General features: G+C 37.0%; 1 protein-coding gene across 1 annotated transcript; it reads right to left on the bottom strand.

Annotated features, from left to right (window-relative positions):
• Positions 1 to 1,042: 1,042 nt before the first annotated feature.
• On the bottom strand, positions 1,043 to 26,789 carry LOC128022334 (synaptotagmin-6-like). Its single transcript, XM_052609752.1, has 7 exons — positions 26,404 to 26,789; positions 5,507 to 5,885; positions 4,523 to 5,099; positions 3,022 to 3,142; positions 2,642 to 2,813; positions 2,399 to 2,549; positions 1,043 to 2,317 (listed from the first exon to the last, which is right to left on the bottom strand). The coding sequence occupies exons 1-7, from the start codon at positions 26,561 to 26,563 to the stop codon at positions 2,246 to 2,248; spliced, it is 1,632 nt and encodes a 543-aa protein (XP_052465712.1). The 5' UTR covers positions 26,564 to 26,789; the 3' UTR covers positions 1,043 to 2,245.

Here is a 26,789-nt window from a genome sequence, read left to right on the forward strand (position 1 = left end):
ACGGCGAGCTTGAGCGGGGAGTTCTTTGGTATGAGTGAGCAGGAGTAAGTATTCTGATTAATTATTTTGTATAGTATTTTAAAACACCATATTAAGTTAATTGCCTGCGAGCTTCTCCTCCTGTCTGTACGGTAATGCGACAGAGAGTCGAGTGGTTATGACGCAATCGTTAGCCTATTTTTACAAAAACTGTTTCTACGGGGCCATAATGTAACATAGAAAGTAATGGAGCCCTTTATACATTGTCGTGTATCTTAAGAAATAAATAATGGACAAACGGAGTCTTTAAACGCCTCAGATGTAAAGTTATTCGCTGTCAAAGTGACACCAAAATGAATGGGAGTCAATGGGAATGCTAACGCAAGTGAAGTTCTGCTACAAGATGGCGGCACGCGGCCGACTTCAACTGGATGAAATGGCGTTCTAAAATTAGCAGTAACCCTCACGTTTAAAATAAGTTTAATTTTATGTAATTTTATAGTTCACCCAAAAATTAAAACCATGATTTACTCATGATTTAGTGTAAACGAAATTTTGTTCTCAATAGACTAGCACATTCTCACCGGAGTTTACACTGCACCTAAGTCATCTGCTCGCCATTCTCTCCCGAACACAAGTAGGTCAGTTAGCAGAAGGTTTATATCAGGGGTGGCGAATGTTGGTCCTGGAGAACCGCAGCCCTGTAGAGTTTTATTTCAACCCTAACCAAACACACCCGAACAAGCTAATCAAGGACTGAAGGGTTATTAGAAAGCTACAGGCAGGCGAGTTTTAATTAGGGTTGGAGCTGAATTCTGCAGGTCTGCAGCTCTCTAGGACCAACGTTCGCCACCCCTGGTTTATATGGATGATTTATGATATTTTTCTTACAAAAACACATCAATTCATTTCAGAAGGTGGTTATAACACCTTCTATTTAAGAGAGACAAATATACAAATATACCTAGGATAGCTCTAGGGTGAGTCATGGTAATGAACATGGTAATTTCACTTTTGGGTGAACTCTCCTTTTAACAAGGATTGAAATTAAAAACAAAACAGATAGAAGCAAGGAATTTTAATCACACCTTTCAAGTACAAGGGGATAGCTGTACATTAGAAATACAAAGTCTCAATATAAAATTGGAAAGTGGCTCTGAATTAGGCATTTCATACAGAAACACCAATTCCAGTGATTATTTATATAATGAGTTGCAGCCAGGCCAGCCAACAAAATATATAATGTTATCTGAGAAAACACCTCAACGGAAACTGGAAAAATACAGAACAACATTTATCACATTTTATGTAAAATACGAAATTGGTCTTCATATAACAGTACTTCTAATTTACTGTACATAATGATATTATTTCAAGTCTTGTTAGAAAGCCAAGGATTTTTTGCATCCTTTAGATCTAAAACACAATTCTTGGCATTCATTATAGCTTTACTTTGGAAGCTACAATTACTGTATGGTGAAATTATGATGACTGTACATTATAGACAAAGCTGTGCATGGCTGCATTTAACTGAGGTGAACTTGATCAAAGAGAATGATGGAAAATTATTTATTTATTCAAAATACTCCTAGAACAATCAGCAACTTAAACACTTAAATACAGACAAAGCATTTGTAGACAGGATACAAATTATTCTTGGCATTGGCGCTTTTGGTGGCAGAACAGTTTCACTACTTTCACAAACAAAATGAAGATAAATAGAATATCTCTGCTCTATAAACAATAAACATTTAGGTTAAAATATCTCAATAAGTTTAAAATATTGAGGACTTAACATATCTCTCCGATCATAAAAATCTCTTAACACTTGTATTTTATTTTCAAAGAAGACAAAAAAAAAAAAAAGTAAGGACATTAAGGCTAAATATATCATAAACTATATATTCATATCAGTATAATTTCAATTAAATTATAACATATATCTACCAATTATACAATATTAATTAACACCCTTTTAGTCTTCTGATTTGCTCATCTTAAAGTGTATCGGTCAACCTCTTTGGGTAGCTTGTGGATTTACCCAACATTAGAAAGCAACACTTCAATCCAAACACAAAGAAAGGTAAAACTCAGCTAGGCTTAGTTGCACTTGGAAAAGTTTGGACGGCGCCCTCTTTCTTCCTGCTCCATCATGTACACACAGACATAAGTTGTGTCACACGTTGTCTAAGGACATATCTTGGATCTCACTATCACTCCCAGGGAGACACTTGGCTTAAAGGCATAAGGAGAGGCCATCTAGTCCTTATGGACTGGAGGGGAGTCTGGGAGATGGGCAAGATCCCTGACTGTCAAAGCTTGCGGTACGAGTCTTCCACTGAAAAAGAGATACAGAGATGAATATATTGAAATCAAAATGTATTTTCCACTCTGGAAACTTTTAAGGAGAGACATTCACCTCCTTCTCAGACTTCTTGGGCTCTAAGAGTGGGTGCCAGTGAGCGATGGGTTTTCGAGGGTAAGCGAGCATTTCATTCCAGTGGTCTCTCCCAAGGCCCTCAGCATGGCTCCCTACACGACAGACTCCAATGATCTCATTGTGTCCCACTCTATACAGCAGGAGAATGAAGAATAGATTATGAAGAGCATGCACAACATAATATTTGTAGAGAGAAAATATCACAGATTGAATAATACTCACAGATCGTAGTCCATAACTGATATGTGTAAGCTGACTTGATCCATATTCTCTGGTGGAATGTCAAAGATAATAGCCTCATTATATGCTGGATTCAGCGTGTTCTTTTTTATGGAAGTTTTCTTCTTTTTCAAGCGTCTCCCATCACAAATCAGTGACACCTTCACATACGGATCTGCCAACAGAGCAGGGAGGTGTGACAATTTCTCAACGTATCTTTCTTCTTGTCTTTCATGGTCTGAATATGTCTGACTAAAGGACTTGTAATTTGCTTGCTGACAATGAAAAATGTGACTGTCCAAATAAATAAACAAGAAGGTGTAGCCAAGCAGACAGATGCAAGAAAATAAAAAGACACAGACAAATTAAGGAAAGCATCATACCTGAATAACCGGTAATATCCATGGCTTTGAGGTTCCTACATTTGATGACAGTAAGCGTGAGCCTCCCTGCGGTTGGCAAGTAGCAGAGAGAGAACATTGTCTCTCCAAGATCCACACTCTCCTGCAGAGTCAAATGGAGATGCTCAAAATCTAGTAGATAATGTTGGCATTAATAGCAATATTGACTAATATAGTTATATTAGTATTTAAAATGATATTATGCTGAGGAAATAATAATTTTGCGAGTCACTCAGGAAGATGGCTGATGTATTAGTGATCAGTGACATTCATCACTATGCAGGGATTCCATTCTTTTCCATTCCAAGAATTGATTATGGACATTTAATTTGTTTTCTCAGTTTTAAATATTAAACTGTACAGTATGTACATGATTTGGAGAGGTAGTAAATAGCTACAGTAACATGTGTCAAATTTAACTAGAAGCAGTTGTCGTCCTTGGTGAGACCACACAAGCTTCAGAAAGTTGGAGATAGTCGGGAGGAACTGAAAGTGTGCTGTACAATTCTGTCAAACTGCTGCGGGTGAGTGATACAGAAGTTAAGTGTGGATCTGAGAGCTTTGCCCTGGAGAACCCTAGGCGAATGCCTAATTGTCTATGCCAGAATCCCCCAACTGTGTTGAAAAGAGATACAAACCTGGAACTCAAAACACTTCACTCACTGACATGTAGTAGTAAGAGGAGCTCATGTACTGATGCACCAAAAAAAAATCAGAATGTGCACCACATTATTATGATGTAAGTTGCTTAGAAAAGCAAAATGATAAATAGTCTTGCAGGGCACTGAGCGTCTCTGCCTTAACCAGATACCAAAAAATCTGCACAGAAAACAATCCTGAAAATAACTCAGTTGGCAATAAACAAAATTCATTCACAATAAAACAAGTTAAATTATTAGATTGAAAATGTCACAAAACAAAATGTCACTTCTGTCCTGGATCCTATGGATATTTTATAATAAAAAGGAGTTTTTGTCCATACAATGAAAGTAAAAGGGCACTAATTTTGTTTTCGACACAAATGTCTTATCATTTTATTGCAAGCAGTTGAGACATTATTGAAAATATTTATTTTATATTCCACAGAAGAAAGTAAGTTATAGAGGTTGAAAGGCGTTTCATATTTTGGGTGAACTATCCCTTTAAGACAACTGAGATTATTGCAGACTCAGTAGTGTCATATAATAAGGCAATAATTTTTGGCCTCAATGTTTTTAGAACTTAATATATGTACATTGTACAATTTATCATGTTTGGTAATTACAGTTTCAAATGACAATTTCACACCCCATAGGACATTATGTCTATGAATCATCTAATTATTAATCTTTGTGTTTTCAGAAAAATACTAAATACAAGTGGATTCCTATATTAGAAAACCAAATCATTAGGGTGATATTAATGTGACATAAGCCACATTAATGTGATGAATCACCAGTGGGGTCTGGACTAACTGAGTAGTAAAGATGATAAAGTGTCTTACGCTAGTGGCATACTGGATGTCCTTCCAGATAGATGTCTCCCGGGACAGGTCTGAAACTTCAAAAAGGTTTTCCAGTATCACCTCGCCAATCATGTCATGCCTTGAGAAGCGGTCAAAGTCAAAGACGCTCAAGTGGAGCTTTCTGGACCCCAGCTCCTCATATGGCACCGGAAACTGAAAGGTCTCATCAAATGTGGGATTGAGTGTCTTGCGGTGCACGCGAGTTTGGAATTTACGCTTACGGTCTGGGAGCAGGTAGATCTTGACATAAGGATCAGAGCTGCCACACAAATCCTTTGCAGGTAGGTCAAACGCCTTGAGGATGGTAACGAGGAGGAACGCTCCCTCGTAATCGTACTTTAGGGAGAAGTTGATCTTGCCACATGTTTTGGCAGTGCCATTCTTAGATGACTCCTCAGCATCCATCATGCTCTGTTTGTAAAGTTCCGGTTGGATGCGGCCAAGAGAAGCAGCGGTGCAGGTGGGATGGTCCTCCACATCTAAAAATTCACTTCCACGGTCCAGACTGGTCACATGGTGCATCTGCCTTGGAAGGTGCTTTTTGAAGGAACTATGCCTGACAAAACAAAATTTGGCTACTGAATCATCCTGATCTGATGTGCTGGGTCTTTCACAAAAGACACACCAGGTGTTAATCTACATTTGAATTATAACACATGATCGAATGCAAACTGATGCTAATAATTCTGGATTTGCTGCAGGGTTCCCACAAAATATGTTTTTACTCTGGACGTAGCATGCTTTTCCATTATCTGACCTTCATTTTAGTCAGTAAAACCCAGAGTCCTACTTCAGGTCTAATTCTGTCTGACATTTACAAGATTTCCTAAGTAATAACATGATTAGGAATGACTGGAACTAACCTCATAATGGCTTTGTATATACAGTACTATAATGTAACTATGATGACCTATATGAAGGTCTTCAGACACAAATGTTTTTTCATTCTATCAGAACACTGACCTGTTAGAGGAGGCTGGCTCGGTTGTTTGCCGTGAGATACGCGTACGTCTCATCAGATGATCCTTCATGGACAGCTGCACGTCTGCGGGGATATCTGGCGATGTATGACTAATCTTCACTGCCGCCTCCAGAAAGTTCCCAGGATCCTTCAGCTTGTCTGTTGCCATAATGTCTCTGAGGCTTGGGTAGTAGTCACTGTGACCTTCTTCTCTGTGTTGGTGCCTCTCTGGCCAAGTGGGGGCAAGGGCAGTGGCGCTAGAGGAAAGCACTTTGCTGCGCCAGGGCACCCAGCACAGTTTCCAGGTGGCGACACTTATGACACCCAGCAGGGCCAAACCACACACCACAAATACAAGCAGCAGGAGATTGAAGGAAACGTCTGGACAGAAGATACAACATAGACAGAAGTGGACATTGTAAAAAATGCACATAACAGATGGACTTAACAAATGGACTTCTAGATTTTAATCAATGTTTCAGTTACACAATTAAAAAGTTTACTAAAACTGGTTTAAATGAGTGTATGTTGTGTACATCTCTTTTGCTGTTTTCATTCTTTTTGATTGGAACAAAAACTTTATATTTAACTTGAACATTTTGACTAGAACTAGAACTTGTTTTTACATATCTAATTAGAATATTTAGAATATAAATAAAAATATATAAATAGCAAATATTATAAGCAGAACTTGGGTGTCTCAGAAGTTTCAGCTGCATGTTTCTTTTTTTATTTTTGACGGGGGAAATATTTTTTGTTTAATTTGCATATAATTTAAATTAAGTTAAATTGTTAGTTAAGGTAAAATAATTACATTAATAATAATAATTTATTTTTTAAAGGAAACATTGGATGCAAAATCCACTTTTACATGGTGTTTGCATATAAACGTGTCTTAACAGTGTGGACACAACCACCCTACGATTTTCTGAACAGTATGACATTATACTGTTAAGGCCCCGCCCACAACCACTGATGGACTGTCCCGTATTAGCATATTTCTACCCTCTGCCAGATGTACACTGTACACCATTTTCTCTGCACTAGAGCAGCTGTAGCAACAACAATGTCTTGTAAGAAATGCGGATGTTTTGTAGTTGGATGTAAAAGTAAAATAAGAGTTTTTATTTTTATTCCTGACATCAGAGCCACTGAGGACGCATTGAATTAGTTTGGTTTTTGATGGTAATGCCCCACAAAATACACAAAATATTGGAAGAAGAGATGGAAGGAGTTAGCAGTAGTTTATTATCATTTAAAGAGACACGCACTGAAACAGGTCGCTGTGAACAGAGCTGTTTTTGACAAGGTAAATAGGTTGTTGTTTTAATTTGCTATTTCATGCATACTGAGTTTTTTACACTGTTAAAGAGTTGGATTCCCATGCTAAACATGGACAAAGTTTCAAAAATTAAGTCGTACGTTTGAAGGAGTATTTTTGTTCCCAAAATACTCCTTCCAGTTTGTCACAAGTTTCGGAAAGTTTTTATTCGAGTATGGCTCTGTGTGACGTTAGATGGAGAGGAATTTCCTTATATGGGTCCTAGGGCACGTCTGCCGGAAGAGCGCGCGCTCCTGTATAGCAGAGCACTGAGAGGCTGAGCACAGACATTTCACTGATCAGAGCGATTCACTGATCAGAGCGAGAGCGTCGCGAAAAGTCACAAAAGAAGTGTGTTTTTGGTTGCCAGGGCAAGACAACCCTGCACAGATTACCAAAAAAAACAGCATTAAGGAAACCAGTGGATGGAGTTTATTTTTACAGAGCATCGACGGAGTAGTGCAAGTGTTTGTGTTTGTTCCCTGCATTTCGAAGATGCTTGTTTTACAAACAAGGCCCAGTTTGACGCCGGATTTGCGTATCGTTTATTTCTTAAGGATGATGCAATCCCAACGAAAAAGGGTCACGATCGTGTGTTGGAACCGCAGGCGGTGAGTAAAACTGCTTAAAATATCTCTGCCTCCTTGTTAGTGCGTCCCCTCCCATGCCGGAGACCCGGGTTCGAGCCCCGCTCGGAGCGAGTCGTTGCTGCTGCTGCTCTCGTTCAGTTTCAGCCTCGGGATCTGATTCTGGATCATAAATATCAGTGTTGTAGTCGAGACCGGCTCATTCGAGTCCAGAGATGGTCGAGTCCGAGTCAAGACCGAGTTCAGAAAGGCTCGAGTCCGAGTCAAGACCGAGTTCAGAAAGGCTCGAGTCCGAGTCAAGACCGAGACCAGAGAGATTGGGTCTGAGACAAGACCTAAAGAAATCTTCAAGAGTATGTAAAATGTATGATGGAAACAATAAAGGGTAAAAGGGCCACATAGTATGTGGTGTAAAGGTAATTTTATTAGAATTATGAATTGTTACTTGTCAATATTAAGTGCTCATTTTCACATAACATCGTTGTACCACTATACACATCCATATAACCTTTCTAGTACACATAAGATTACTGTACGACTCTATATTGTAATTCCACATAACACTTCTAGTACAAGTAACATTACTGTACCACTATACCTGTAAATGTTCAACTGTAACAGCTTTTACATAACTTTTAACCCTGAAGCTTAACTAATGACTGCTAATATCCTGAAAATGTCTTGGATTATGTGCACTTTAGATGTTGTGAAGATTAAAGATGGGCATAATTACTTTTCAAAAAAATAAGTGAGGAGACCATCCTGCTACCCAACCAAGCATGATGTGGTCTCATGATCAATCCACCCAGACTAAAAACTCTCTCTATTGGTGCAGAGGAAGCGGGGACTGACAAAAGTTACCATTTCATCACTTTCTGTAACAGCAACGGATAATCTAATGCTAATTTCACTGGATGGTGGGTTTTAATGCAGGGTAAAATACACACTAGTCGAAGTTTTTTTTAGTTACGGAGGGCATACACACAAGAGCCGACTGACTGTCCAGGAAAATTTCATGCAAAAGTGTGTATGTGCAAGGGGAAGAAAGCTGGTTGAAATGCCATATAAGTTCAATGCCTTCTGTCAGACATTTTTTCGGGGGGAGATGTTTAGTGTTGAGACAGTCAGTCTGTGTCTGTATTCATTATATAATTTAATTAAACAATATTTGTTTTTTTCTGTGACCATTTTGTCCTACTTTGTAAAAATAACACAGTTGAGAGAAATAATGTAGCAATGTGGCTTTCTGGAAAGCGGGATCACTACAGGCGGATGGCAGGAGGGTAACTTAGGCCGGTGACACACTGGCTGCGTGGCGTCTCTGCTGCGTGCTAGAAGCGTGGTGGCTGCTTCGCGTTTTCTGTGTCTTTACACACCAGAAGCGTGTCTGACGCAGCGCTGGCGCGCTGCTTCTGCTATAGGTGACATAGAGAGAGGCCGCCGAAAAACCAGGCTCTTGCAAAACAGAGTATGTTTGACAGGTGCAATATTTGAAAATCGATAATTATTTATTTATTTTTTTTAATTACATTTATATCTGAATTTATGCCAACCTATAGACTTTCAAATATCAAAATGTCATGAATAACCTGTGGAAAATGGGCATCCAATGTCCCCTTTAAGTTGATCTATAGCACCCTTGGAAGTTTGCTAAAGCCCTTGACACCCACCCTAGTTGAGAACCACTGAGCTAGATAAAACCTGGTGGCATTTCAGCAGAATTTGCAACAAAAATGTAAAATACATCACACGAAACCAAATGTTTACAATTTCAAGGTGTATATAAAGATAATTTTCAGTGGAAATGCAGCATTGACTTAAAAGGATATGTAACCATTTCATCAACTACTTTTGAAACCCTTTCACAATGGCCCTGGGTCAGCGGGCAGTCTATTTTGTTGAGCCCTGCCTTATAAAATCAGCAACAGCAAGCAGATCTTTAAAAATGAGATGAAAAAGAGCCGCTTATACATCAAAGGGAACGCGTAGAAGCTAAGCCTCTTTTTGCAAAACTTGACAACAGCATTCATTGGTTTACTAAAACAGCAAATTTCAATGAATGATTTGTCTCTTTGCTTTAGCCTGTGGTGAAGGTATTAAAACAAATACCCTGATCATTGCACGACTGCTGCACACTTCCTGGTCAATCATTACAGAGCACTCACATAAATATTAATCAGCACTTACTGAGAAGACAAACTTCCAACATAGTTGTAGAAATGATCATTCAGTGAGTGTAATGCTCCATCTGATGAGGCTGTTTGCCTTTTTATAGGGATGGCAATTGGTTCTTATGCTTCTTAAACCCATCTCTGTGAATATCACAGGGTAATGAATAAATCGCCAGACCACAGTAACTTCCCACCACCATCATGTAGACAGAATTAACACTGAAGTTCACCCCCCTTTCAGATGGAATTGCAAATGAGCTAAATGTAATTACATAGACCTACGTCTTGATACAAGAAGAGCGGGTCATTTTTTTATTCCTGCTCAATAACAACAATTTTATTATCTGAGTGAATGAAAAAAACACTGATATAATGATTATTACAACTCCAAGTGCGTGCCTCTCAGGGATGGAGCACTTGGCTGGCAGCCAAGAAAACAAACAGGTGCCGCTTCGATGTACATTCTCCTTTCAATCACACTCTCACAGTTATTCGCTTCTCCAACTGGGGGACTGTGGGAGCACATAAACAACTTGACAAAATAATTAATGTGCCAATAAATGTGGAAAACTGGCCACTTGGGAGGCTTTGTGGAAGAAAATTATAAACGTACACCACACGCTCTGAGATTAAAATGTAATAATTCATCACTTAATTGCAGATGTGTTCTGATTTCTGTACACTAATCACAGAGCAAATTCACCTGAGACAATCAATCTGCACATACTTGGTTGCTCTCGTATATATAGCTCTTGTCTTTAATAAGAAAAATAAACAGCAGGACCACCTTTATCATTATATTATTATTTATAGTTTTGTTTTTAAATGCAATAGTGCTCTCAGCACAAGTCCTGTTAAGATAAACCACACAATTCCTCTAAATATTATGTAATGCTGTAATTATTTTTTAGCGATATAGCTATTAAAACTTAAAACATAATGATTTTAACTGCCCATTAAAAAAATTCAAACAAATCCATCAAGACATTTTAACTTTAAACAGTCACATCTGGCCATAATATATAATAACTCTTCCTCCTGTGTCCATCAGTCCATCCCCGTTGTCTTCTCACATTATTGTTTACAAATGTTTTGGACTGTATTGCTTGTAAACAGTGCATGATCTGTGCATATTTTTGGATTTGTTTATTACAAACATGCAGCTTTGGCTTCACAAGACATTAATTAATGGACTGGAATCAAGTTTCTATCAGTTGTTTGGACACTGATTCTGATGGCACACATTCACTGCAGAGGATCCATTGGTGAGTAAGTTATGTAATGCTAAATTTCTCCAAATTTGTTCCAATGAAACTCATCTACATCTCGGATGGTTTATTATTCCTTAAACTGTTCAGTTTTTACCCTTCTGCAGTTTGTGTGAAGTAGGTATTGTTTATAATTCTAATGCTTTAACCATCACATAATAATGCTATCAATTTCAATGATGATATGACTTAGACCATCATCAGACCAGATATGCAGATAAGAATCTATTAGCCTCTCAGAAAGTCAGACTCTTTTCTGCCACAAATGAAATATTAATGGGTGTGATGCAAGGTTACACAACCATTACATTGTTTACACTTTGACAGCTTTACCCTCAAAGAAGCCGGAGTGGATTAACATTAACAAGAACCAGCTGGAATCATCCAAAGGCCTCCAAGACTTTTCAGTGATACGAATGATCGTGTTAACATGCAGAAACAAAAAGACAACATAACAGTGCTGCATTCTTCTCAGTATTCTTGTGGAAATTTGAACAAGTGTATGTAGTGTTGAACAAGTGCAGTAGGCACTGATGACTTTAATATTGGGTGGATTTCTACATTTGAAAAGAAACTAATTTACTTCTTGTTGAGCTTCATAATATCAACTACCAAGTTGATTCGTCTGCACTGATTATCAAATTCTGAATTTAAAAGTTTTAATCACATAGATTGATTCCACATTAATAAAGTTTCACAAATATATCTTCACAGTATCCATTTATGGATTGACATTATTATAGTGACACAATTAAGGAGCCTCAAAATTATTTTATATGGTTCCCTGACCAAGATGGTCAAGTTTTTAATTGTTCTTTATTTTTATCACTGAATTATAAGATTGTACTAGCTAATAATTAATAAGCTATTGGCTGAGTAAAATGCTAAGTATTAAATGCTGCTTGAGTAAAGTAGCATAAACATGCTCCAAATTCTCTGTCTAAGCAAAAGCTACACTTAACACCACAATTTGAGTGACTTAACAATTCTGAATGCCAACAAAACTGAACATTAAACACAATAGAATTTCCCCAATTTCTCATCTTGCTCAAAGATAACAATTGTTATTTTTTAACCGTTTACTCTCCCCATTAAGTCCCATTCAAAGCATACTGGCAACTACAATGGTGCACAGTATAGCCACATAATTTAATCTAGAAGATTACTTTAGATTACTATAATTCTCTAAAATGTGAAATTGCATTTAAAAAGAACACAATTTTGTTGTATATATTACAAGTCATACATTGCAAAATCGTTTCCCTCAATGTACTAAAACGTCCACACGATTACTATTGCGTTCTCTTGATTTACTATTGCGTTCCCTCGATTTGCTAAATCGTGCACATGAATTAGCAAATCGAGGGAAGGAATTAATAAATTGTGCGCACAATTTATAAATCGAGTGAACGCAATAGTAATCGTGTGCATGTTTTAGTAAATTGAGGGAATGTGCACACAATTTAGCCTACTATTTTTTCCTGCATGTCATGTGCGGGGTTCCGTATGTGTGTGTGTGTGTGTGTGTGTGTGCATTCATGTGTGTGTATAAATAGAGTCCAATTTGATCAAATATTATTATTTAACCTGCTGAGGCTGAAACAAATCCAGTGAAACATTTCCTGTGACCAATAAATCTAATTAAGGCTTGTTTGATTCCAGTGGCAGACAGGAACCAAAGCTCCAGGGCTTTTTTCTTAACTTTTCTTTAAGTGTCTTCCAATCTAACCTGGTATCCATAGAAACCTGTCCATTAGACATATCCCAACCCCTATTTTAACTCTGCTATACTTGAGAAGTAAGGGTTTAGTGCCATTGTCGATGGTGTTGCTGTCACTGCTGCAAACCTGCAAACCAAGGCCATATTTTGCTTTCATCTGTCATGGTTTGTTAGAAATGCCTTATTCAGTTATCCTTCAAACTTTCATGCAATCATAAAAATAGTGCTGAACATGTTTGTCCAATCAGTTACAGTACAGTAGCTTTGTGATTTAATAGTTGCGGTATTGCCATCAAATACTGTTCTGTTCAGCCATGAGAATGAGCTTAAACAGAAAACTGATGACATTACATTTGATGAGGTAAAGTGCATAATATATTATAGCAGAACTAAATGCTTTCTTTAAAAATTTTAAATAATAATTACATCCAAGAATCTATTACAGCTCTTTTTTCCAGAACAATAAACCATTCAATTATTTACCTTATTGATTTGCCATATAAAGTAAATCAAATGCAACTAGAAAAGAGATTTATATAGGCCTAACACTTCCTTTCAACCTCTAACTCTATGTAAACTCCATAAAATACTACTGAGCCCCATCAAAGCTCTGGAGGGGAGAGGGTGAAATCCAGTTAAATGTGCTCCTGCTATTAGCTTGGAGCCATTCACAAATCCCTGTGGTATACGGTTGTGACAGCTGTGGTCAGGGCCGGCAAAGAGAACATAAGGCTCGAGCCCACTTCAGTGAATAGGACGGCATGCTTGTCATCAGCAATCGAAACACAGGTCTAATGCAGATACAAAGCATTTTAATAAAGCATCTCAAAAGTGCTTCATTAAAATCACACTATTTATAGTTGTTGCGATGATTTGCTCATTTATTTCATTCACTGCAGGACCAAGTATTCCCTGCATGAACAAACTGCAGGGTAAATGGATGCCAGTAATAAGATCTTACATCCTGCAGACAAGCTGGTGGTCTTTATATAAAGCTGGAAATAACACTGAATGCTTGATTCAAATGTGGGTTAGGGTTTAAAAAAAAGTAAAAACTCCTAAATCAGAGTGGATTAAATAAAAATAACTGCCGTTAATATTTCCCTCTGCTCTTGCCCCCATGGCCATGTTGATAACATGGGAAATTCCTCTTCTTTCACGCCCTACTCTAGCAGCAATCTGCAGACAAGCAATTACTCTGATTGCTGAGCGGTAATGACCATAGGTTAACATACGATTACCTCTCTATTGTAATTCCAGTGCCCCTAGTGCATAAAACCCATTTCATCTGTACAGTTATTGGTATACTGTTCCACATCAGTGTGAAACATCTATGGATGATATTCCATTCAGTGAAATTCATCTGTAAGAAAAACTTATGATCATAAGCACATTTGACAAATTATCACAAGCACATACTTGATTTGGTATGCTAATTTGATGGCTAAATCTATGACTGCATTCTTCTGTTTATTTGAAAGTGTGATTTAAAGTGGATTCCAGACTTCTAACTTTTTGACATTTAGTATAACAGCACTGGGATGTTTTATGTTCAGCAGGACCGTGTTCTGTATTTCAGACCAGACTAAGTGAACAGTGGGGAGAGTTGTGAGATTTAGCCTGAAGCAAGGAGCGGGTTTTTTGAAAGTCGAAATGCATGTGTTTCTTTTCGCTGCGGGATTGCTCGAAGCAGGGTTTCTCTTGCTCCAAGATTGCTCAGAGCAGGGTTTCTCCCAGAGCAGAGTGATTGCTGGGACAACTCCTGATGCTCCATACACTTTTACACACAGGCCAGTTTCTGCATTACTTGGTGACATGCAAAATATGATGCTTTAGCTTATTTTTGAATTTTTTAGTTAATAGAGAAATGGATAATGACAAAATACTGCTCGATAATAGAATAGAAAGTAGAAAGGGAAAAATGAAATGTAAAAAATAAATAAATTGTAAAATACATTTATTGATCACAGTAAGATCTGTAACATGCCTTTAGAAAATACATATGGTGAATGTCTATTCTATATCTATATCTTTAATTTCAATTCAATTTCTATTACATTAATGAGTTGGGGGTGGGGGGGGTTGTTGATATAATGTGTGTAACTCAGTTTATTTTTTATTGGTTTTTAAAAATGTAAAATAGAAATTATAAATCTGTATGCAACTAGAGCAACAATATGTGAGCAACAAAACTTTAAAAATAACCATTTAGCAAAGCCTTAAGCAGTGTTGGATTTAAAAAATATACTCCTAGTAATTAAGCGAAGCAGAAAAATCTCACTGCAGCTTTAACAAGTTATTAGCATGTTCCTCGCCTTCATTGCACCCCACCGGCTGATGTGTGTTCAGCACAGAAGAGAGAAGAAGGAAGTGCGAACTGAGAATGCTTATAAATACAGCTCATTACATGCAAAACTCTAAAGCATTGTTTTCAACCTAAAGGCCACATGCTTCGGATACAATTCACGATGGTGTCTTTTCCAGATAAGCAAAAGAAATCACATCATGTGCCACTTTAGAAGTGCCATCACCTTCCTTTAGGTTGAAACTGGGCTAGATTAGCATTTGTTGTGCAGGCGAAAGGGGAGTGTGAGCTAGAGATAAGACGAGAGAAGAGCTAGCTTACTGGTCTTGATGGACATGGCCAGTCATTCACAGAATAGGTTGATGTGAGTGGACAATGCCTGTATTTGGCTACACAAATACCCATAAATCCTTCTGCCAACAGATTCTGACGGGCAACAACGAGGGTCCAATGAAAGGTGAATTGAGGCATTTACGATAAGCATTTGAGGACAACAATATGGGGTGACACAGTAGTAGCCATAGCTTCAGTTGACTACAGCCTTAAGCCTAAAGGTAAAAACTGTCTCTTAGTGTTTCCATCACATGTAGTGTACTTTGTACAAGAAAAAAAGAAAAATGAACAGGAGATGCTAGCAGCTTTTAACAAAAATCCACACAGGTTTTAACAAAACATATCAAGGTTGCCCATATAGTTCAACCAAGTCTTTAGTGCTGAAATGATGACACAACGCCAGTGGTACTATAAAGATATAACCCTGTCAGCATATAGGCAACCAATATTAAGCATCCATTATCGGTAAAGCTGATAATAAAACCCTGCTACATAGTTTAATGACAGAAAAATGTCTTATAATAAGTTTACTAGCATGAAATCATAATTACGTCTCATGTAGATCACAACAAATAAAATACTACTACCATTATTAACAATTTCATCAAGCAATCATTGTAGCCTCTGTATCTCTCGCCAGTGCATTGAACGCAACCCCTGATGTTGAGTCTATCTGCTCTAAAAACACATTTTGGGATAGTTTCCCCCATTCCCACTTTTACTATAACAAGCCATTCTATCTTGGACGGCTAATGCACTGGCAGCACTGTCATTATCACCTAAAGGTTGGGACAGTGAGTCAATGTAATACTAAGGGATGATAAGCAATGCACCACAGTCAGCTAGATCTTTCATTTGCCTACATTGCAGTTTTGGGAGATGCAGCTGACAACAATGCTTTAACACTATCACCTCAAGTGTGATCAACTGCCAATGCAGGAAGAGGCTCCAGACAACCTGCTGAGAGGAACCGTGATGGACCGAACTGCCAATGCACAGGGAAGCAGGTCACTGCACTTGCACATAAACATACACCTAAACACACAAAACAAAGCATACTGCATGGATGATAATGTATGTGTTTACACACTACATTCATCCTGCCTTCTTTCAGCACCCAATCATTCACTGGATCTGCACACAGGCTCTGAGCTTGAATGAACATACAACTGGTATAAAATGTAAGCTGCTGCCCTAAGCAGCCCCAGGGCATCACCAACACTTTCTTTTCACTGTCATATGCTCAAAGCTTAAGCACCAACACACTATTGTGAGATCAGTAAAACACATCAACCTTAGTACTTAGGTCATAAAGACTTTCCCTGGGACGAAACAGCCACAGATGGTGCCTATTAAGAGGTGCTAAAAACTAAAATAGAAGAAAACGACATTAAAGTCTCCCACCCTCTCTCAAAGTTATGTTTTATGCAGATTTATTTCATAATTAGTCTATTATGAAACAGGGCAGCCTAATCGCCTCTGTAGTCGAGGGAGCTTGAAGAGGTGTTAACGCAAATCAACTGAACACCTGCATGAAAATCCTATCAATGCTGCAGGAACTTTGAACTCTCAAATTAAACAACATACACAAAGAACAAAATTATAATGTATGTATTTTGAAAAGCACAAATAGTCATCAAGTCAAACAATATAATGCGTCTTTGTAGGTAATGCGGTTCTGTCAAAGCACGTAAAGCACGGATACAGGGGAAAAAAACTCCCAACTTTATTGATGTTAACACAAATATATACATGAATTCTTACCGCTAAGCTTTTTGCCGTGTCTCACTTCTGGTATTCCCACTTCAACACGCTTTTTTTGTGCAGTTTTTGAGACCTCCTGCCTCCTGCTCTTGTCTTTCTGCAAGCTCGTCTCAGAATGAGCTCTCCACAGCAGCGCGCACGGGACCGCGTTTCTATGGCACCGCGAGGAAGCCAGCCTTTGCTCAGCGCGAGAGATGCCGTTTTGTAATTTTCTAGGGGCACGCGCAAGTCGGAGAACGGTCACAACTGCTTCAAACGCAACAAAAGTCACTTTTGTTTATTTAAAGTAAAATTAAAAACGTTAACCTGTTACCTTACTGTAAAAATTATATTAGATTTAACGTATACTGTAATTGTATTAAATTTACTGTAAGCTGTCACAAAACAGCTTTTTAAGATTTAAAAATTCATCACCACAAACTACGCAATAAAAGTTATCTGTGCAATTATATATATATAAAAAAAAGAATGCGTCACCATATAACTGATGGTGAAAATCTATATTATAATAAACAAGATATATTTAACTACCTTTACAATAAAATACAGACTAGTGGAGATTGTATTTAGCTAATTATATGATATTATTGTATATTTAAATTATGTACAAAATTGCTATTATTTAAAAAGTTAACCATGAGAATTCATAATGAAGGAAGGGTGATATAAAAAGCATGCATATTAATTAAAAGCCTCATGAATTTCAAAAAACACTGACAAGAAAGGCTTAGTTGTTATTTTTAATTAAAATGATTAAAAGGCAGGAAGGGTATCAAAGACTTAAAAGGTTCAACTTTGAAATGCAATGAATCATACAGGAGACTGTTTTGTCAAACTTCAAAATGACAAAAAAAGTATTATTACAGTGATTCACACACCTTATATTTTTTTCATTGAAACCATGAACTTGAATTGATTATTTTTTTTAATGAGAAATTTATGTTATGTCCTTTTCCCTCATTTTGGAGCTTGACAACGAAGTGCCAATTCAATTTTATTATATGTGAAATAGATGCAAAGATATTAATTTAAAAAAAAAACAATCTTTTTCGTTCAATAGAAGAACGTCAGCCCTACAGGTTTGGAACAGCATGAGGGTGAGTAAAATGACAGAATGATCATTTTGGGTAAAATGATTTAATCATAGATCCATGCAGGATCTAGGTCTAACTGTGTTGTATGCTCAGTAATGCATGCATGGCCGCATGAATAAGTTCCTCTGTTGTATAAACCCTATGCGTCTTGTTCTTACATTTCTGTGGTTTGCTGCTACTTTAGCTGCGATGTCACCGTTCCCCCTAGCTGACTTCTAGACAGATTAACATCAGTGATCTTGTAGCTGCATTGAGAGGGGGATGTGCTCTTGGATGTAGAGGGAAGGGTGGGTAAGCAGAGCCATGGACTTTCATCTTTGTTTTTCTCTAAGGCAGTTAAGCAACACTGAATACTCCATCCACACACTTTACTAAAACATACTGAAAGCTCTCATAAGAAATTCAAGATATAACCTGGTGTGAGTGGCTCACAGATATTTGCAATTTCATAAATACTATATAAACATTTACACCAGTCTTGCAATGGTCCAGTGCAATTTTCCATTTATCTTACATGGTTCATATTTCAGTGTATTTTAAGCATGATACATCACATCTTTTGTTAAACACACTAATTGCTTAGTGGTAATTGTGGCCCTGTTATCTTTTGTATCAAAACACGATTCAGGATTTTAGATTTTAACATATGGGCTTTTAGACAAGGATGCTAATGACGGCAGAGAGAAGGTAGAGGTTTGAATGAGGAGCCTTTGGAGGGTTCAGTCAGAAGCGCAAGGTCTGTTTTAATTTCAATCTCCTGCCTACAATGAGATACTGTACAACAAGGCTTATTCTAATGTTAATCATGTTGTAATTATGTGCACTCTCAATCACATGGGCTAGGTTTTTCTCTGGACATGAGTATGTGCTGTAAGGCAGTTGTCAGCTATAGAATGGTAATGTGCAGGGAACAATTAAAGAGAAAATTCCATTATTTTATTTTTTACAATTCTGCAACTTATCTTTTACAATTCTAACTTTTATTCTTGAAGTTCTGAGTTTATATCTCACAGTTTGTATTTTTTCCCCGCAATTATGACATTTTTTCCTCAGAATTCTGAGTTTACATCTTACAATTCTGTCAGTTTCAGTTTACAATTTCGGATCCCTTTAACTTACTGTATGGACAAAAACAGTTGAATAATTCTTCAAAATATCTTGTTCAGTAGAAGAAAGAAAGTCATCCAGATGAATTTTTGATCACATCATTTTTATTTTTATTTTTGGCTGAATTATATTTGTTAAAAAGTGGGAAAACATGCAGGTTATATAATAAATATATCTATCATGTCACACAATGAAATTATAGTGGCATAAAAACTGAATATTTCTGCATGGGTACACAGAGATTCGTTATTCTATTGCATAAACACAAAGCATAATACTTTCCTGTAAAGTAAAGAATTCAAAGTTTTTTTGAGAGGTGGGAAAACCTGCAAATCACTTAACCCTTTAAATAGTTGGAGATGGGGAACAATTCTTGATCATTCATGTGTGTTGGTCATTAATTATACTAAATGGTGTATTAAGATATATTATTGCATGTTACTTGAGAATCTTTTTTCCCCCTTTGTTCAGTCCTGATAAATCAATATTCATAAGTTTGGATAATGATTCTGCCAATTTATAAATACCAAGTTAATGTGTATGAATCTAGCAGTACTACATGCTGACACACATGAAAAGAAAATAAATATTTACCACTCAAATTTGCCTTCTTTATGCTACAAAAATCTTGCTCTCTACATGTATGCAGATAGTGTGACCTCTGTGAAAAACAGTTCATGTGGAACTGTTGAATAAAAAATGGAAAAGGGATGGATAAGCAGGTGAGCAAAACGTCTGGAAGAAACTTAATTAAAATAACTTGAGATAAACTCATGCCCTGGATAATAAGGAATAAATTAGAAAATTAGGTGAAAAGGTAATTGCATAAATCATTTCATAAGCATTTATGTATTTGCAATGTGTACATTAGAAGCTGCCTTAATTTGTGGTTCTTTACATTTTCATTAGATTTTATTATTAAAAAAAACAAAACACTTAATCTAAACTCCAAACAAAACAAACAAACTTTTTTTCCATAGCTGTATGTATGAAATATACATACTAAAGTCACCAAACCAGCACACAATACAGTATATTCGACTTGGAATTGGATTAAAAATGCAAAAATGCAATATCATATTTACTTATGATAGCTCACTTCACTCATTTAATTAAGTGTCATTTCACACTTAATATTTATTTTTGAATAATTTGCAGAGATAAACTTTTTATGTTTGCATCTTTAGTCAACCATCATGAAGTGTGACAAGAAAGGAAGGAAATAAATAACTAGAATATGCAGATATATGAATTTATCTTTTGATTGTCTGTCAGTGTAGAAATATGCCCTTTGCAATATTCAACAGGTGCATTATTCACATTTAGCAACAGGGGTTAATGGGAGATGAAATTAAGTGCAAATGGTACAGTACGGGGTATCTCATGTGATACATAATTATTAATTTTTATATTACCTTGTGTGACCAAATCAAACCTATTGAATTGCAAGTTATATGCTAGTTACAGTTACTTTGACGTCTGAGCATTTGGCTAAGATTACACTGATAAAATTATACAGAAATGATGTGTGAGTCAGAGCCTATACACTGATCTAATGAATGTACAATATGACGGTAGATGAGTTTATGAACACATCAGCTTGCCTTGGAACCACTGCAAGACTGATTGTGCCTCTGACCTCTCATGAATATCGGTCTCAATGGCACTTTGCATTTGCCGCTGTGTAATTAGTATTATGAGATGAAAAATTGCGTGTTCTATTCACAGGTTGTGAAAATAGTTGACTCCTGTCGCCAAGAAAAAAAAAAGCACTCCAGGATGTAGCTCCAGGATGTTTGTGCATTTAACATGTTTACTTATTTTTCACTCTTTAGTAGAGCTCATTGTCCAAGCAAATGCTGCATTATATTTATTCATTCTAAAGAGGCTTTTGAATCAATTCTGAAAATTGCTCATAGTACCAAAAACATCTTGCAGTTACTTGTGTGTAATTTAAAAACACATTTGATATTTTTTCCTGAATGACTTGGACTTGTACCTTCAGTTATTGATACCAATGTATTAATAGTCTGCCATTTATTTTACAAGTGAAAGTATCCAAAAAAGGATGTATAAAATATAAATGAGCAAAAATTAGATGAGATACAATAACCTGCTATTTGCACAATACTGTTTAAAAGTTTGTGGTCAGTGAGATTAAAAAAGAAAAAAAGAGAGAAAAGAAATTAATACTTTCATTTAACAACAATGCATTAAATTGATAAAAAGTGACAGTAAAGAAGTTAAACAGAGTAATGGTTGCTGAAAATTCAGCTTTGCCATCACAGGAATAATATACAATTTTGAAATACATTAAAATAGAAAACAGTTCAATTGAAATAATATTTCACAGTATTATATGCATACACGTTGTTTAATCTTTATGTGTTTAACAGTTACGCATTTAACAGACGCTTTTTATCCAAAGTGACTTGCAGAGCATTCAGGATATACCTTTTTTTTAATCAGTATGTATGTTGCCTGGGAATAGAACCCACAACCTTTTGCACTGCACAATAATTTAATTTATTTTTGTTTTAATTTATTTAATAATGAATGCATCTTTAAGTTAAAAAGGGTACACATTCTGTTTAGCTGTGTGACCAGATTCTCCAGAGAAATATCATGAATATTTACACATCTGTGCTTGGATATATCTGTGATGGATATTTTATTTTCATCATCAAATTTGATATCATTCAATACTATATATCACTCACTTTCAGTAAAACACATAGCACACACATCATGCAATAGTTGTGCAAGCCCAATACTGCAATAAATATTGAAAATGCTGTTGTATTTCTTTTGTGGAGAGTCTTGTGTCTGAGAGGTAATATAACTGTCAGAATCCACTTCTATTCGCAGGGGTGTCAACAGCCACATGCATGACTTGTTTACCTCGGCCCATGCCACTGAACAGAAAACAAATTTAACACAATCGGGGATAAAATGTCACAGTCACCCATAACAGGCAGATCATGGAAATTAGATTTTAGAAATGAGTCCATTTGGATGTTACTCTCTGCCCAAACCCCCTGTTTTTTTTTTTGTTTTTTTTTTTTGTTTTTTTAGCTCCCCTCTCATTTTTTGAGATGGTCACGACTTAAATGTCTTGATTCCTAGAAGTGATGCACATGGAGATATCTGAGAAGACATCAGAGATCAATGTTCTTTGCAACGTCTAAACACATTTGGCACAAAAAGCCTCCAGTATCTTATTTTCAATGGCCTCATCCTAGAGTTTTATGTATGAAAGAAAACAAGGACGGATTTAAGTAATGTAGCATTTTAGGGATAGCTTACCCAACAATTTAAATTCTGCCCTTTTTTTTTTTTTTACTTATTTTAATATATAGTTCAACACAAGTTTGCAATTCTGTTTACGAATAATCATTGGATTCAGGAAACAATAAAACAACAACAGAACTTGCGACTACTTGGCTAATGATGTTTTGGGAAATGCACTTCTGAATTATTTGTCACTTGACTTGAATGATTTGTCAGTTGATTCCATTGCAGTTAACAGTTTGGAGTAGAAGATTATCAGAGAAAAATGACTTAAATTTCTTATCTTTTCACACAAAGCTGTTGGGAATATAGCACAAGTGTCATATGGACTACTTTTATGTTTCATTTTATGAATCATAAAATAGACAATATGACACTTTAGCATTTTGCAGAAGCTTATAATCCATTTAAGGTGAATAAATGATGACAGAATTTTCATTTCTGGAAGATTTATGTAGTTAATGGAGCATTTGTTTTCCTGATACATACGGTCTGATGCTAGTGTGATATTGTGATGTTGTGAGACAAGGATGAAATGCTAAACTGCTTCTCACATTTATTTCACTAGACATTGGGTGTCTGGAAGTATAAATTTACATAATTCATTCTTAGGTTGATGCACCACCAAACTCCCAGCAGATTTCGCTATTATAAGAATAAGCGTAGTGCAATTGAGAATGCTTAAGGCCTTTAAAGAAAAATGACAAAGCAAGTGATTTTGGCTGTGCCTAGCCTACACCTGTTCAGTAATTAACAAAGTCTAGAAAGGTATGGTCACAAGTTAGCTTGGCACACTGCACTGGGGTATGCTAAATAATTTAATTAGACCTCACAGGACTTCACCGGCACACAGGAATTCCCCACTGGGTTACTGAGAATAAACTCCCCCAGCAGTTATTTTACACACACAGCCAATCTATCTTGTTCCTTCTTCAGCAGGGAGGAGAACACATTGACAGAGTGTGTATGCTATTTTGTCCTGCTGGTCTGATGTCTACTCGCTGTTTTATTTATTCATGGCCACATAATGCAGTAGCTGCAGTAATAGGTCTAGAATAGAATGAGTGGCTGGCTCGCTGCAGTGAAGCCTAGTGTGCTGAACTACTCTTCGGTGGCTAATAGTAACGTTCTGCTCAATGTGCTATAGAAACAGGAGGAGAGGTGCCACTTTGTAAAGCGACCGGCATTCTGCATGGTTTCTTTTCCTCTTTTTCAACACTAGTGAAGAGAAATGAGGTCCCCAATCCAGATGCTCTCTATCGCTCAACTATTATACCCAGTCATATCCCTCTCGTCATGTTTGAAAGGAAATGTAATTGATTTAACCTTTAAGGGCTTCTATACAATAGAAATGGAGTGAAAAAAATGGTCATTCCTAACATACTGTATGCTTGATTGGCATTATATTGACTTTGACTGTTTTAAATTCACCTTCCTCAGCACTCCTTTTATACAAGCTCGTCAATAAACTTGTAATGCTTGTTTACAGTGTTTACATTTTCAAGTTCAAGTCAACTGATGTTAATCTATTCTCCTCTCTGGTTTGTTTGTCATACAAAATTACAGATTTGGCGTTATGATTGGTCAGATCTCCTGTCAATAAAGCTCCCTGTGAAGTATCAATTGCAAATTTATGTTTGCACCTCAGATCCTAGAATTACGTAGTGTATGTTTAAATAATAATGCAAAATGAACAAATAATAATGATATAAGGTAAACTAAACTAATGTAACTATGGCAGTTCTCACAATCTGTTAGCTGTCTGTGTTTGATTCACTAAAAAGAGCCACTCATTTGAGACCTTCGTTTGCGAATCAAGACTACTCTGGCTGAACTGCTTTTGGTTCACTAAAAAACCCCAAATAGATTCATTTGTTCTGGAACTCAACAACACTAGTGGCGCTGTATGCTTTTGATTAACTGAAAATGTTGCTGCTGCATCAGCGAAAGAATGTATGTGGGAAAACAAAATTAAGCTTCCCTTACTGATGGCCACATACAAATAAATACAAATTTAATTGCTTCAGTGTAACATAACACACAGGAACAAAATGAAAAGACCTGCAGATGCATCCGATATTACATATATCTATTCCGCAAGCTATTTCATAATGTGGTGGAGGCATAATTGTTTGTGGCAAAAATCCTTGATGCATGTGGACACAGGTAAGACATTTCTTTGTAGCTCCATTACAAAGATGGTATACAGTGTTTTCATAAAAGCATAAAGTGTCATGCAGGCTTGAAAGCAGGCCCTTGTAAACATTCTTTGAGAAAAAGTTAAATATAGCAAAGTTCTTTGATCTGTGGGAGGCAAACCTTGAATTATTAAACAAACAGCATTTTTGTTACATTTAGATCTGACATCTTTGAAATATTAATTCATGAGAAACTGAGGCATGACTTCAACACAAGCATCCCATAAATTCCTAATAGAAAGTGATGCTTTTTACTACAGTGCAGCTGCAGTAACACGTGGCTCTTCCACTTGAGATTTATTCAAGAGCGATGTTGGACAATTGCTTCAGACAATTAGCAACAAACTGCAGAGTGTTGATCAGTGCCGCCCTCTGTTACGTTCTCAGTACTGCTCTGTCGTGTTGGGTTTTGGCATTGCATGAGTGCTGCACCACCTGGCTCTCCTGATGCATGACCTTTGCTTTTTGGCAGACTGGGTGCAGTTCTCGCCATGGGGTTGCGGAGGCCAGCGTCAGTCCTCCATTCATCTAGTATTACTGCCTGTGGACTGCAAGTTCCAGAACCTCCCTCCACTTCTAGTCAAGTCAGCAGGCATCTCCCCTTCACACACTCAGCGCTTCCTTTCTAATTAGAGCTCAATCATAATGACTTTATGACATTATGAGCTGTGTTTCTTTTTTAAACTGTAGCATTACTCATGGAAAAAGTAGTACAGATGATTGGTTTTGTGATTCTTAAATCAAAATACAAGTGGCAACCCAAAACAGTACTAAGTCTAATTGGTATTTATGGGAGGTTATTTTCTGTTTTCTTGTGTAGTTTTCTTTATGGTTGTCCATGGTTTTCAGCATGTTCCTGTTTTTCAGTGTCAAAATATGATTTGATTGGACACATGGTTTTGACATTGTATTATGTGTTGGTTTCTGTAGTTGCTCTTGAAGTAGCAATAATACATGTTATATATATTAAAAGTGACTTCAGGCATTTTTAAAGAGCTGGCATTAGCATTTTCCTGTGATGTCAGTAATTCATGTTTATTTGTGGATAACACACAGTGGCATTCACTATCCCAGTGGTTGTGGAAATGATACAGGTCAGGGCCTGCAGTGGTTTATTTGATTTCTCCCATGACAGAAACTCAGAGTGACAGTTAGATTCTGTGTCTTCCTCCATGGCAGTTCGCCAGACTGGGAATTCATTATAATTTGTACTGCTTCAGACATTCCTATCACCTGCCATCTCAGCTCCTTCGATCTTGTGTCCAAAATTCAATTTCATGTCAATTTTACATTTTGTGTCTGCCATGAACCTGCAGTGTAGAGTGGTGCATTGTAAGACAGGAGCATCCATCTTTCTATAAAGCACATCAAAGAAACTTCTCTAACCAAAGCTTAATTGTACACTTGTCATTAGACAGCGGGGAAAAGGAGGTGCCACGGTTATAAATGATCTAAATCGCCAATGACTAGCATCCTTAGTTTAGAGGAGAACAACATCAAACACATGCAGGCTCATTACGCAAATAAAAAAGTGCCAGGTAACTAATGGCAATTCATTATTTATACAGAACTTACATTAAAAAAGTCTGTTGGCTTGGTTTTAATTGCAGAAAGTGGGCATATTTAAAAGGTCACCATCCTTTGAAGTCTGCCTTACTTTCGCACATAAATATAAGCACGTACTCCACCCAAGTCACCCCCGACAAATGAGCTCTCCATCAAACACCACAGGAAACTTACCTCTGCTGGAGATGTTGGGGTTTTCATTGGTCAGAAGCAAGAGGAAATCCTGACAGGTGTCTGGATCTAGTAGAGGGCTGTCATCCAGGCAGAGGTCAACGATGAGGGCCACTGCCTTCTCGCAGAACACATCCTGGTCCTCGGTGGCAATTGCACTCATTCTGTGAGCCTAAATCCCAAGTGTTTCGTCCCTTTATCATCTAGGAGGAGTAGACAAATGGTGGTCATAGCACATCAAAAATAGATGCAACTATACAAGGTCGCTCTCTGTAACTCTTGGACGTTCGTATGTAGGTGTGTGATTGTGTGGGAAGGGGTCTTAATGAAGCAATAATACCCCCAGGTGCTCTGGGAGCCAAAGTGCTGCGTCACATTATGTCTAGATA

Source organism: Carassius gibelio, chromosome A11 (genome assembly GCF_023724105.1).
Source record: "Carassius gibelio isolate Cgi1373 ecotype wild population from Czech Republic chromosome A11, carGib1.2-hapl.c, whole genome shotgun sequence".
Taxonomy (NCBI): domain Eukaryota; kingdom Metazoa; phylum Chordata; class Actinopteri; order Cypriniformes; family Cyprinidae; genus Carassius; species Carassius gibelio.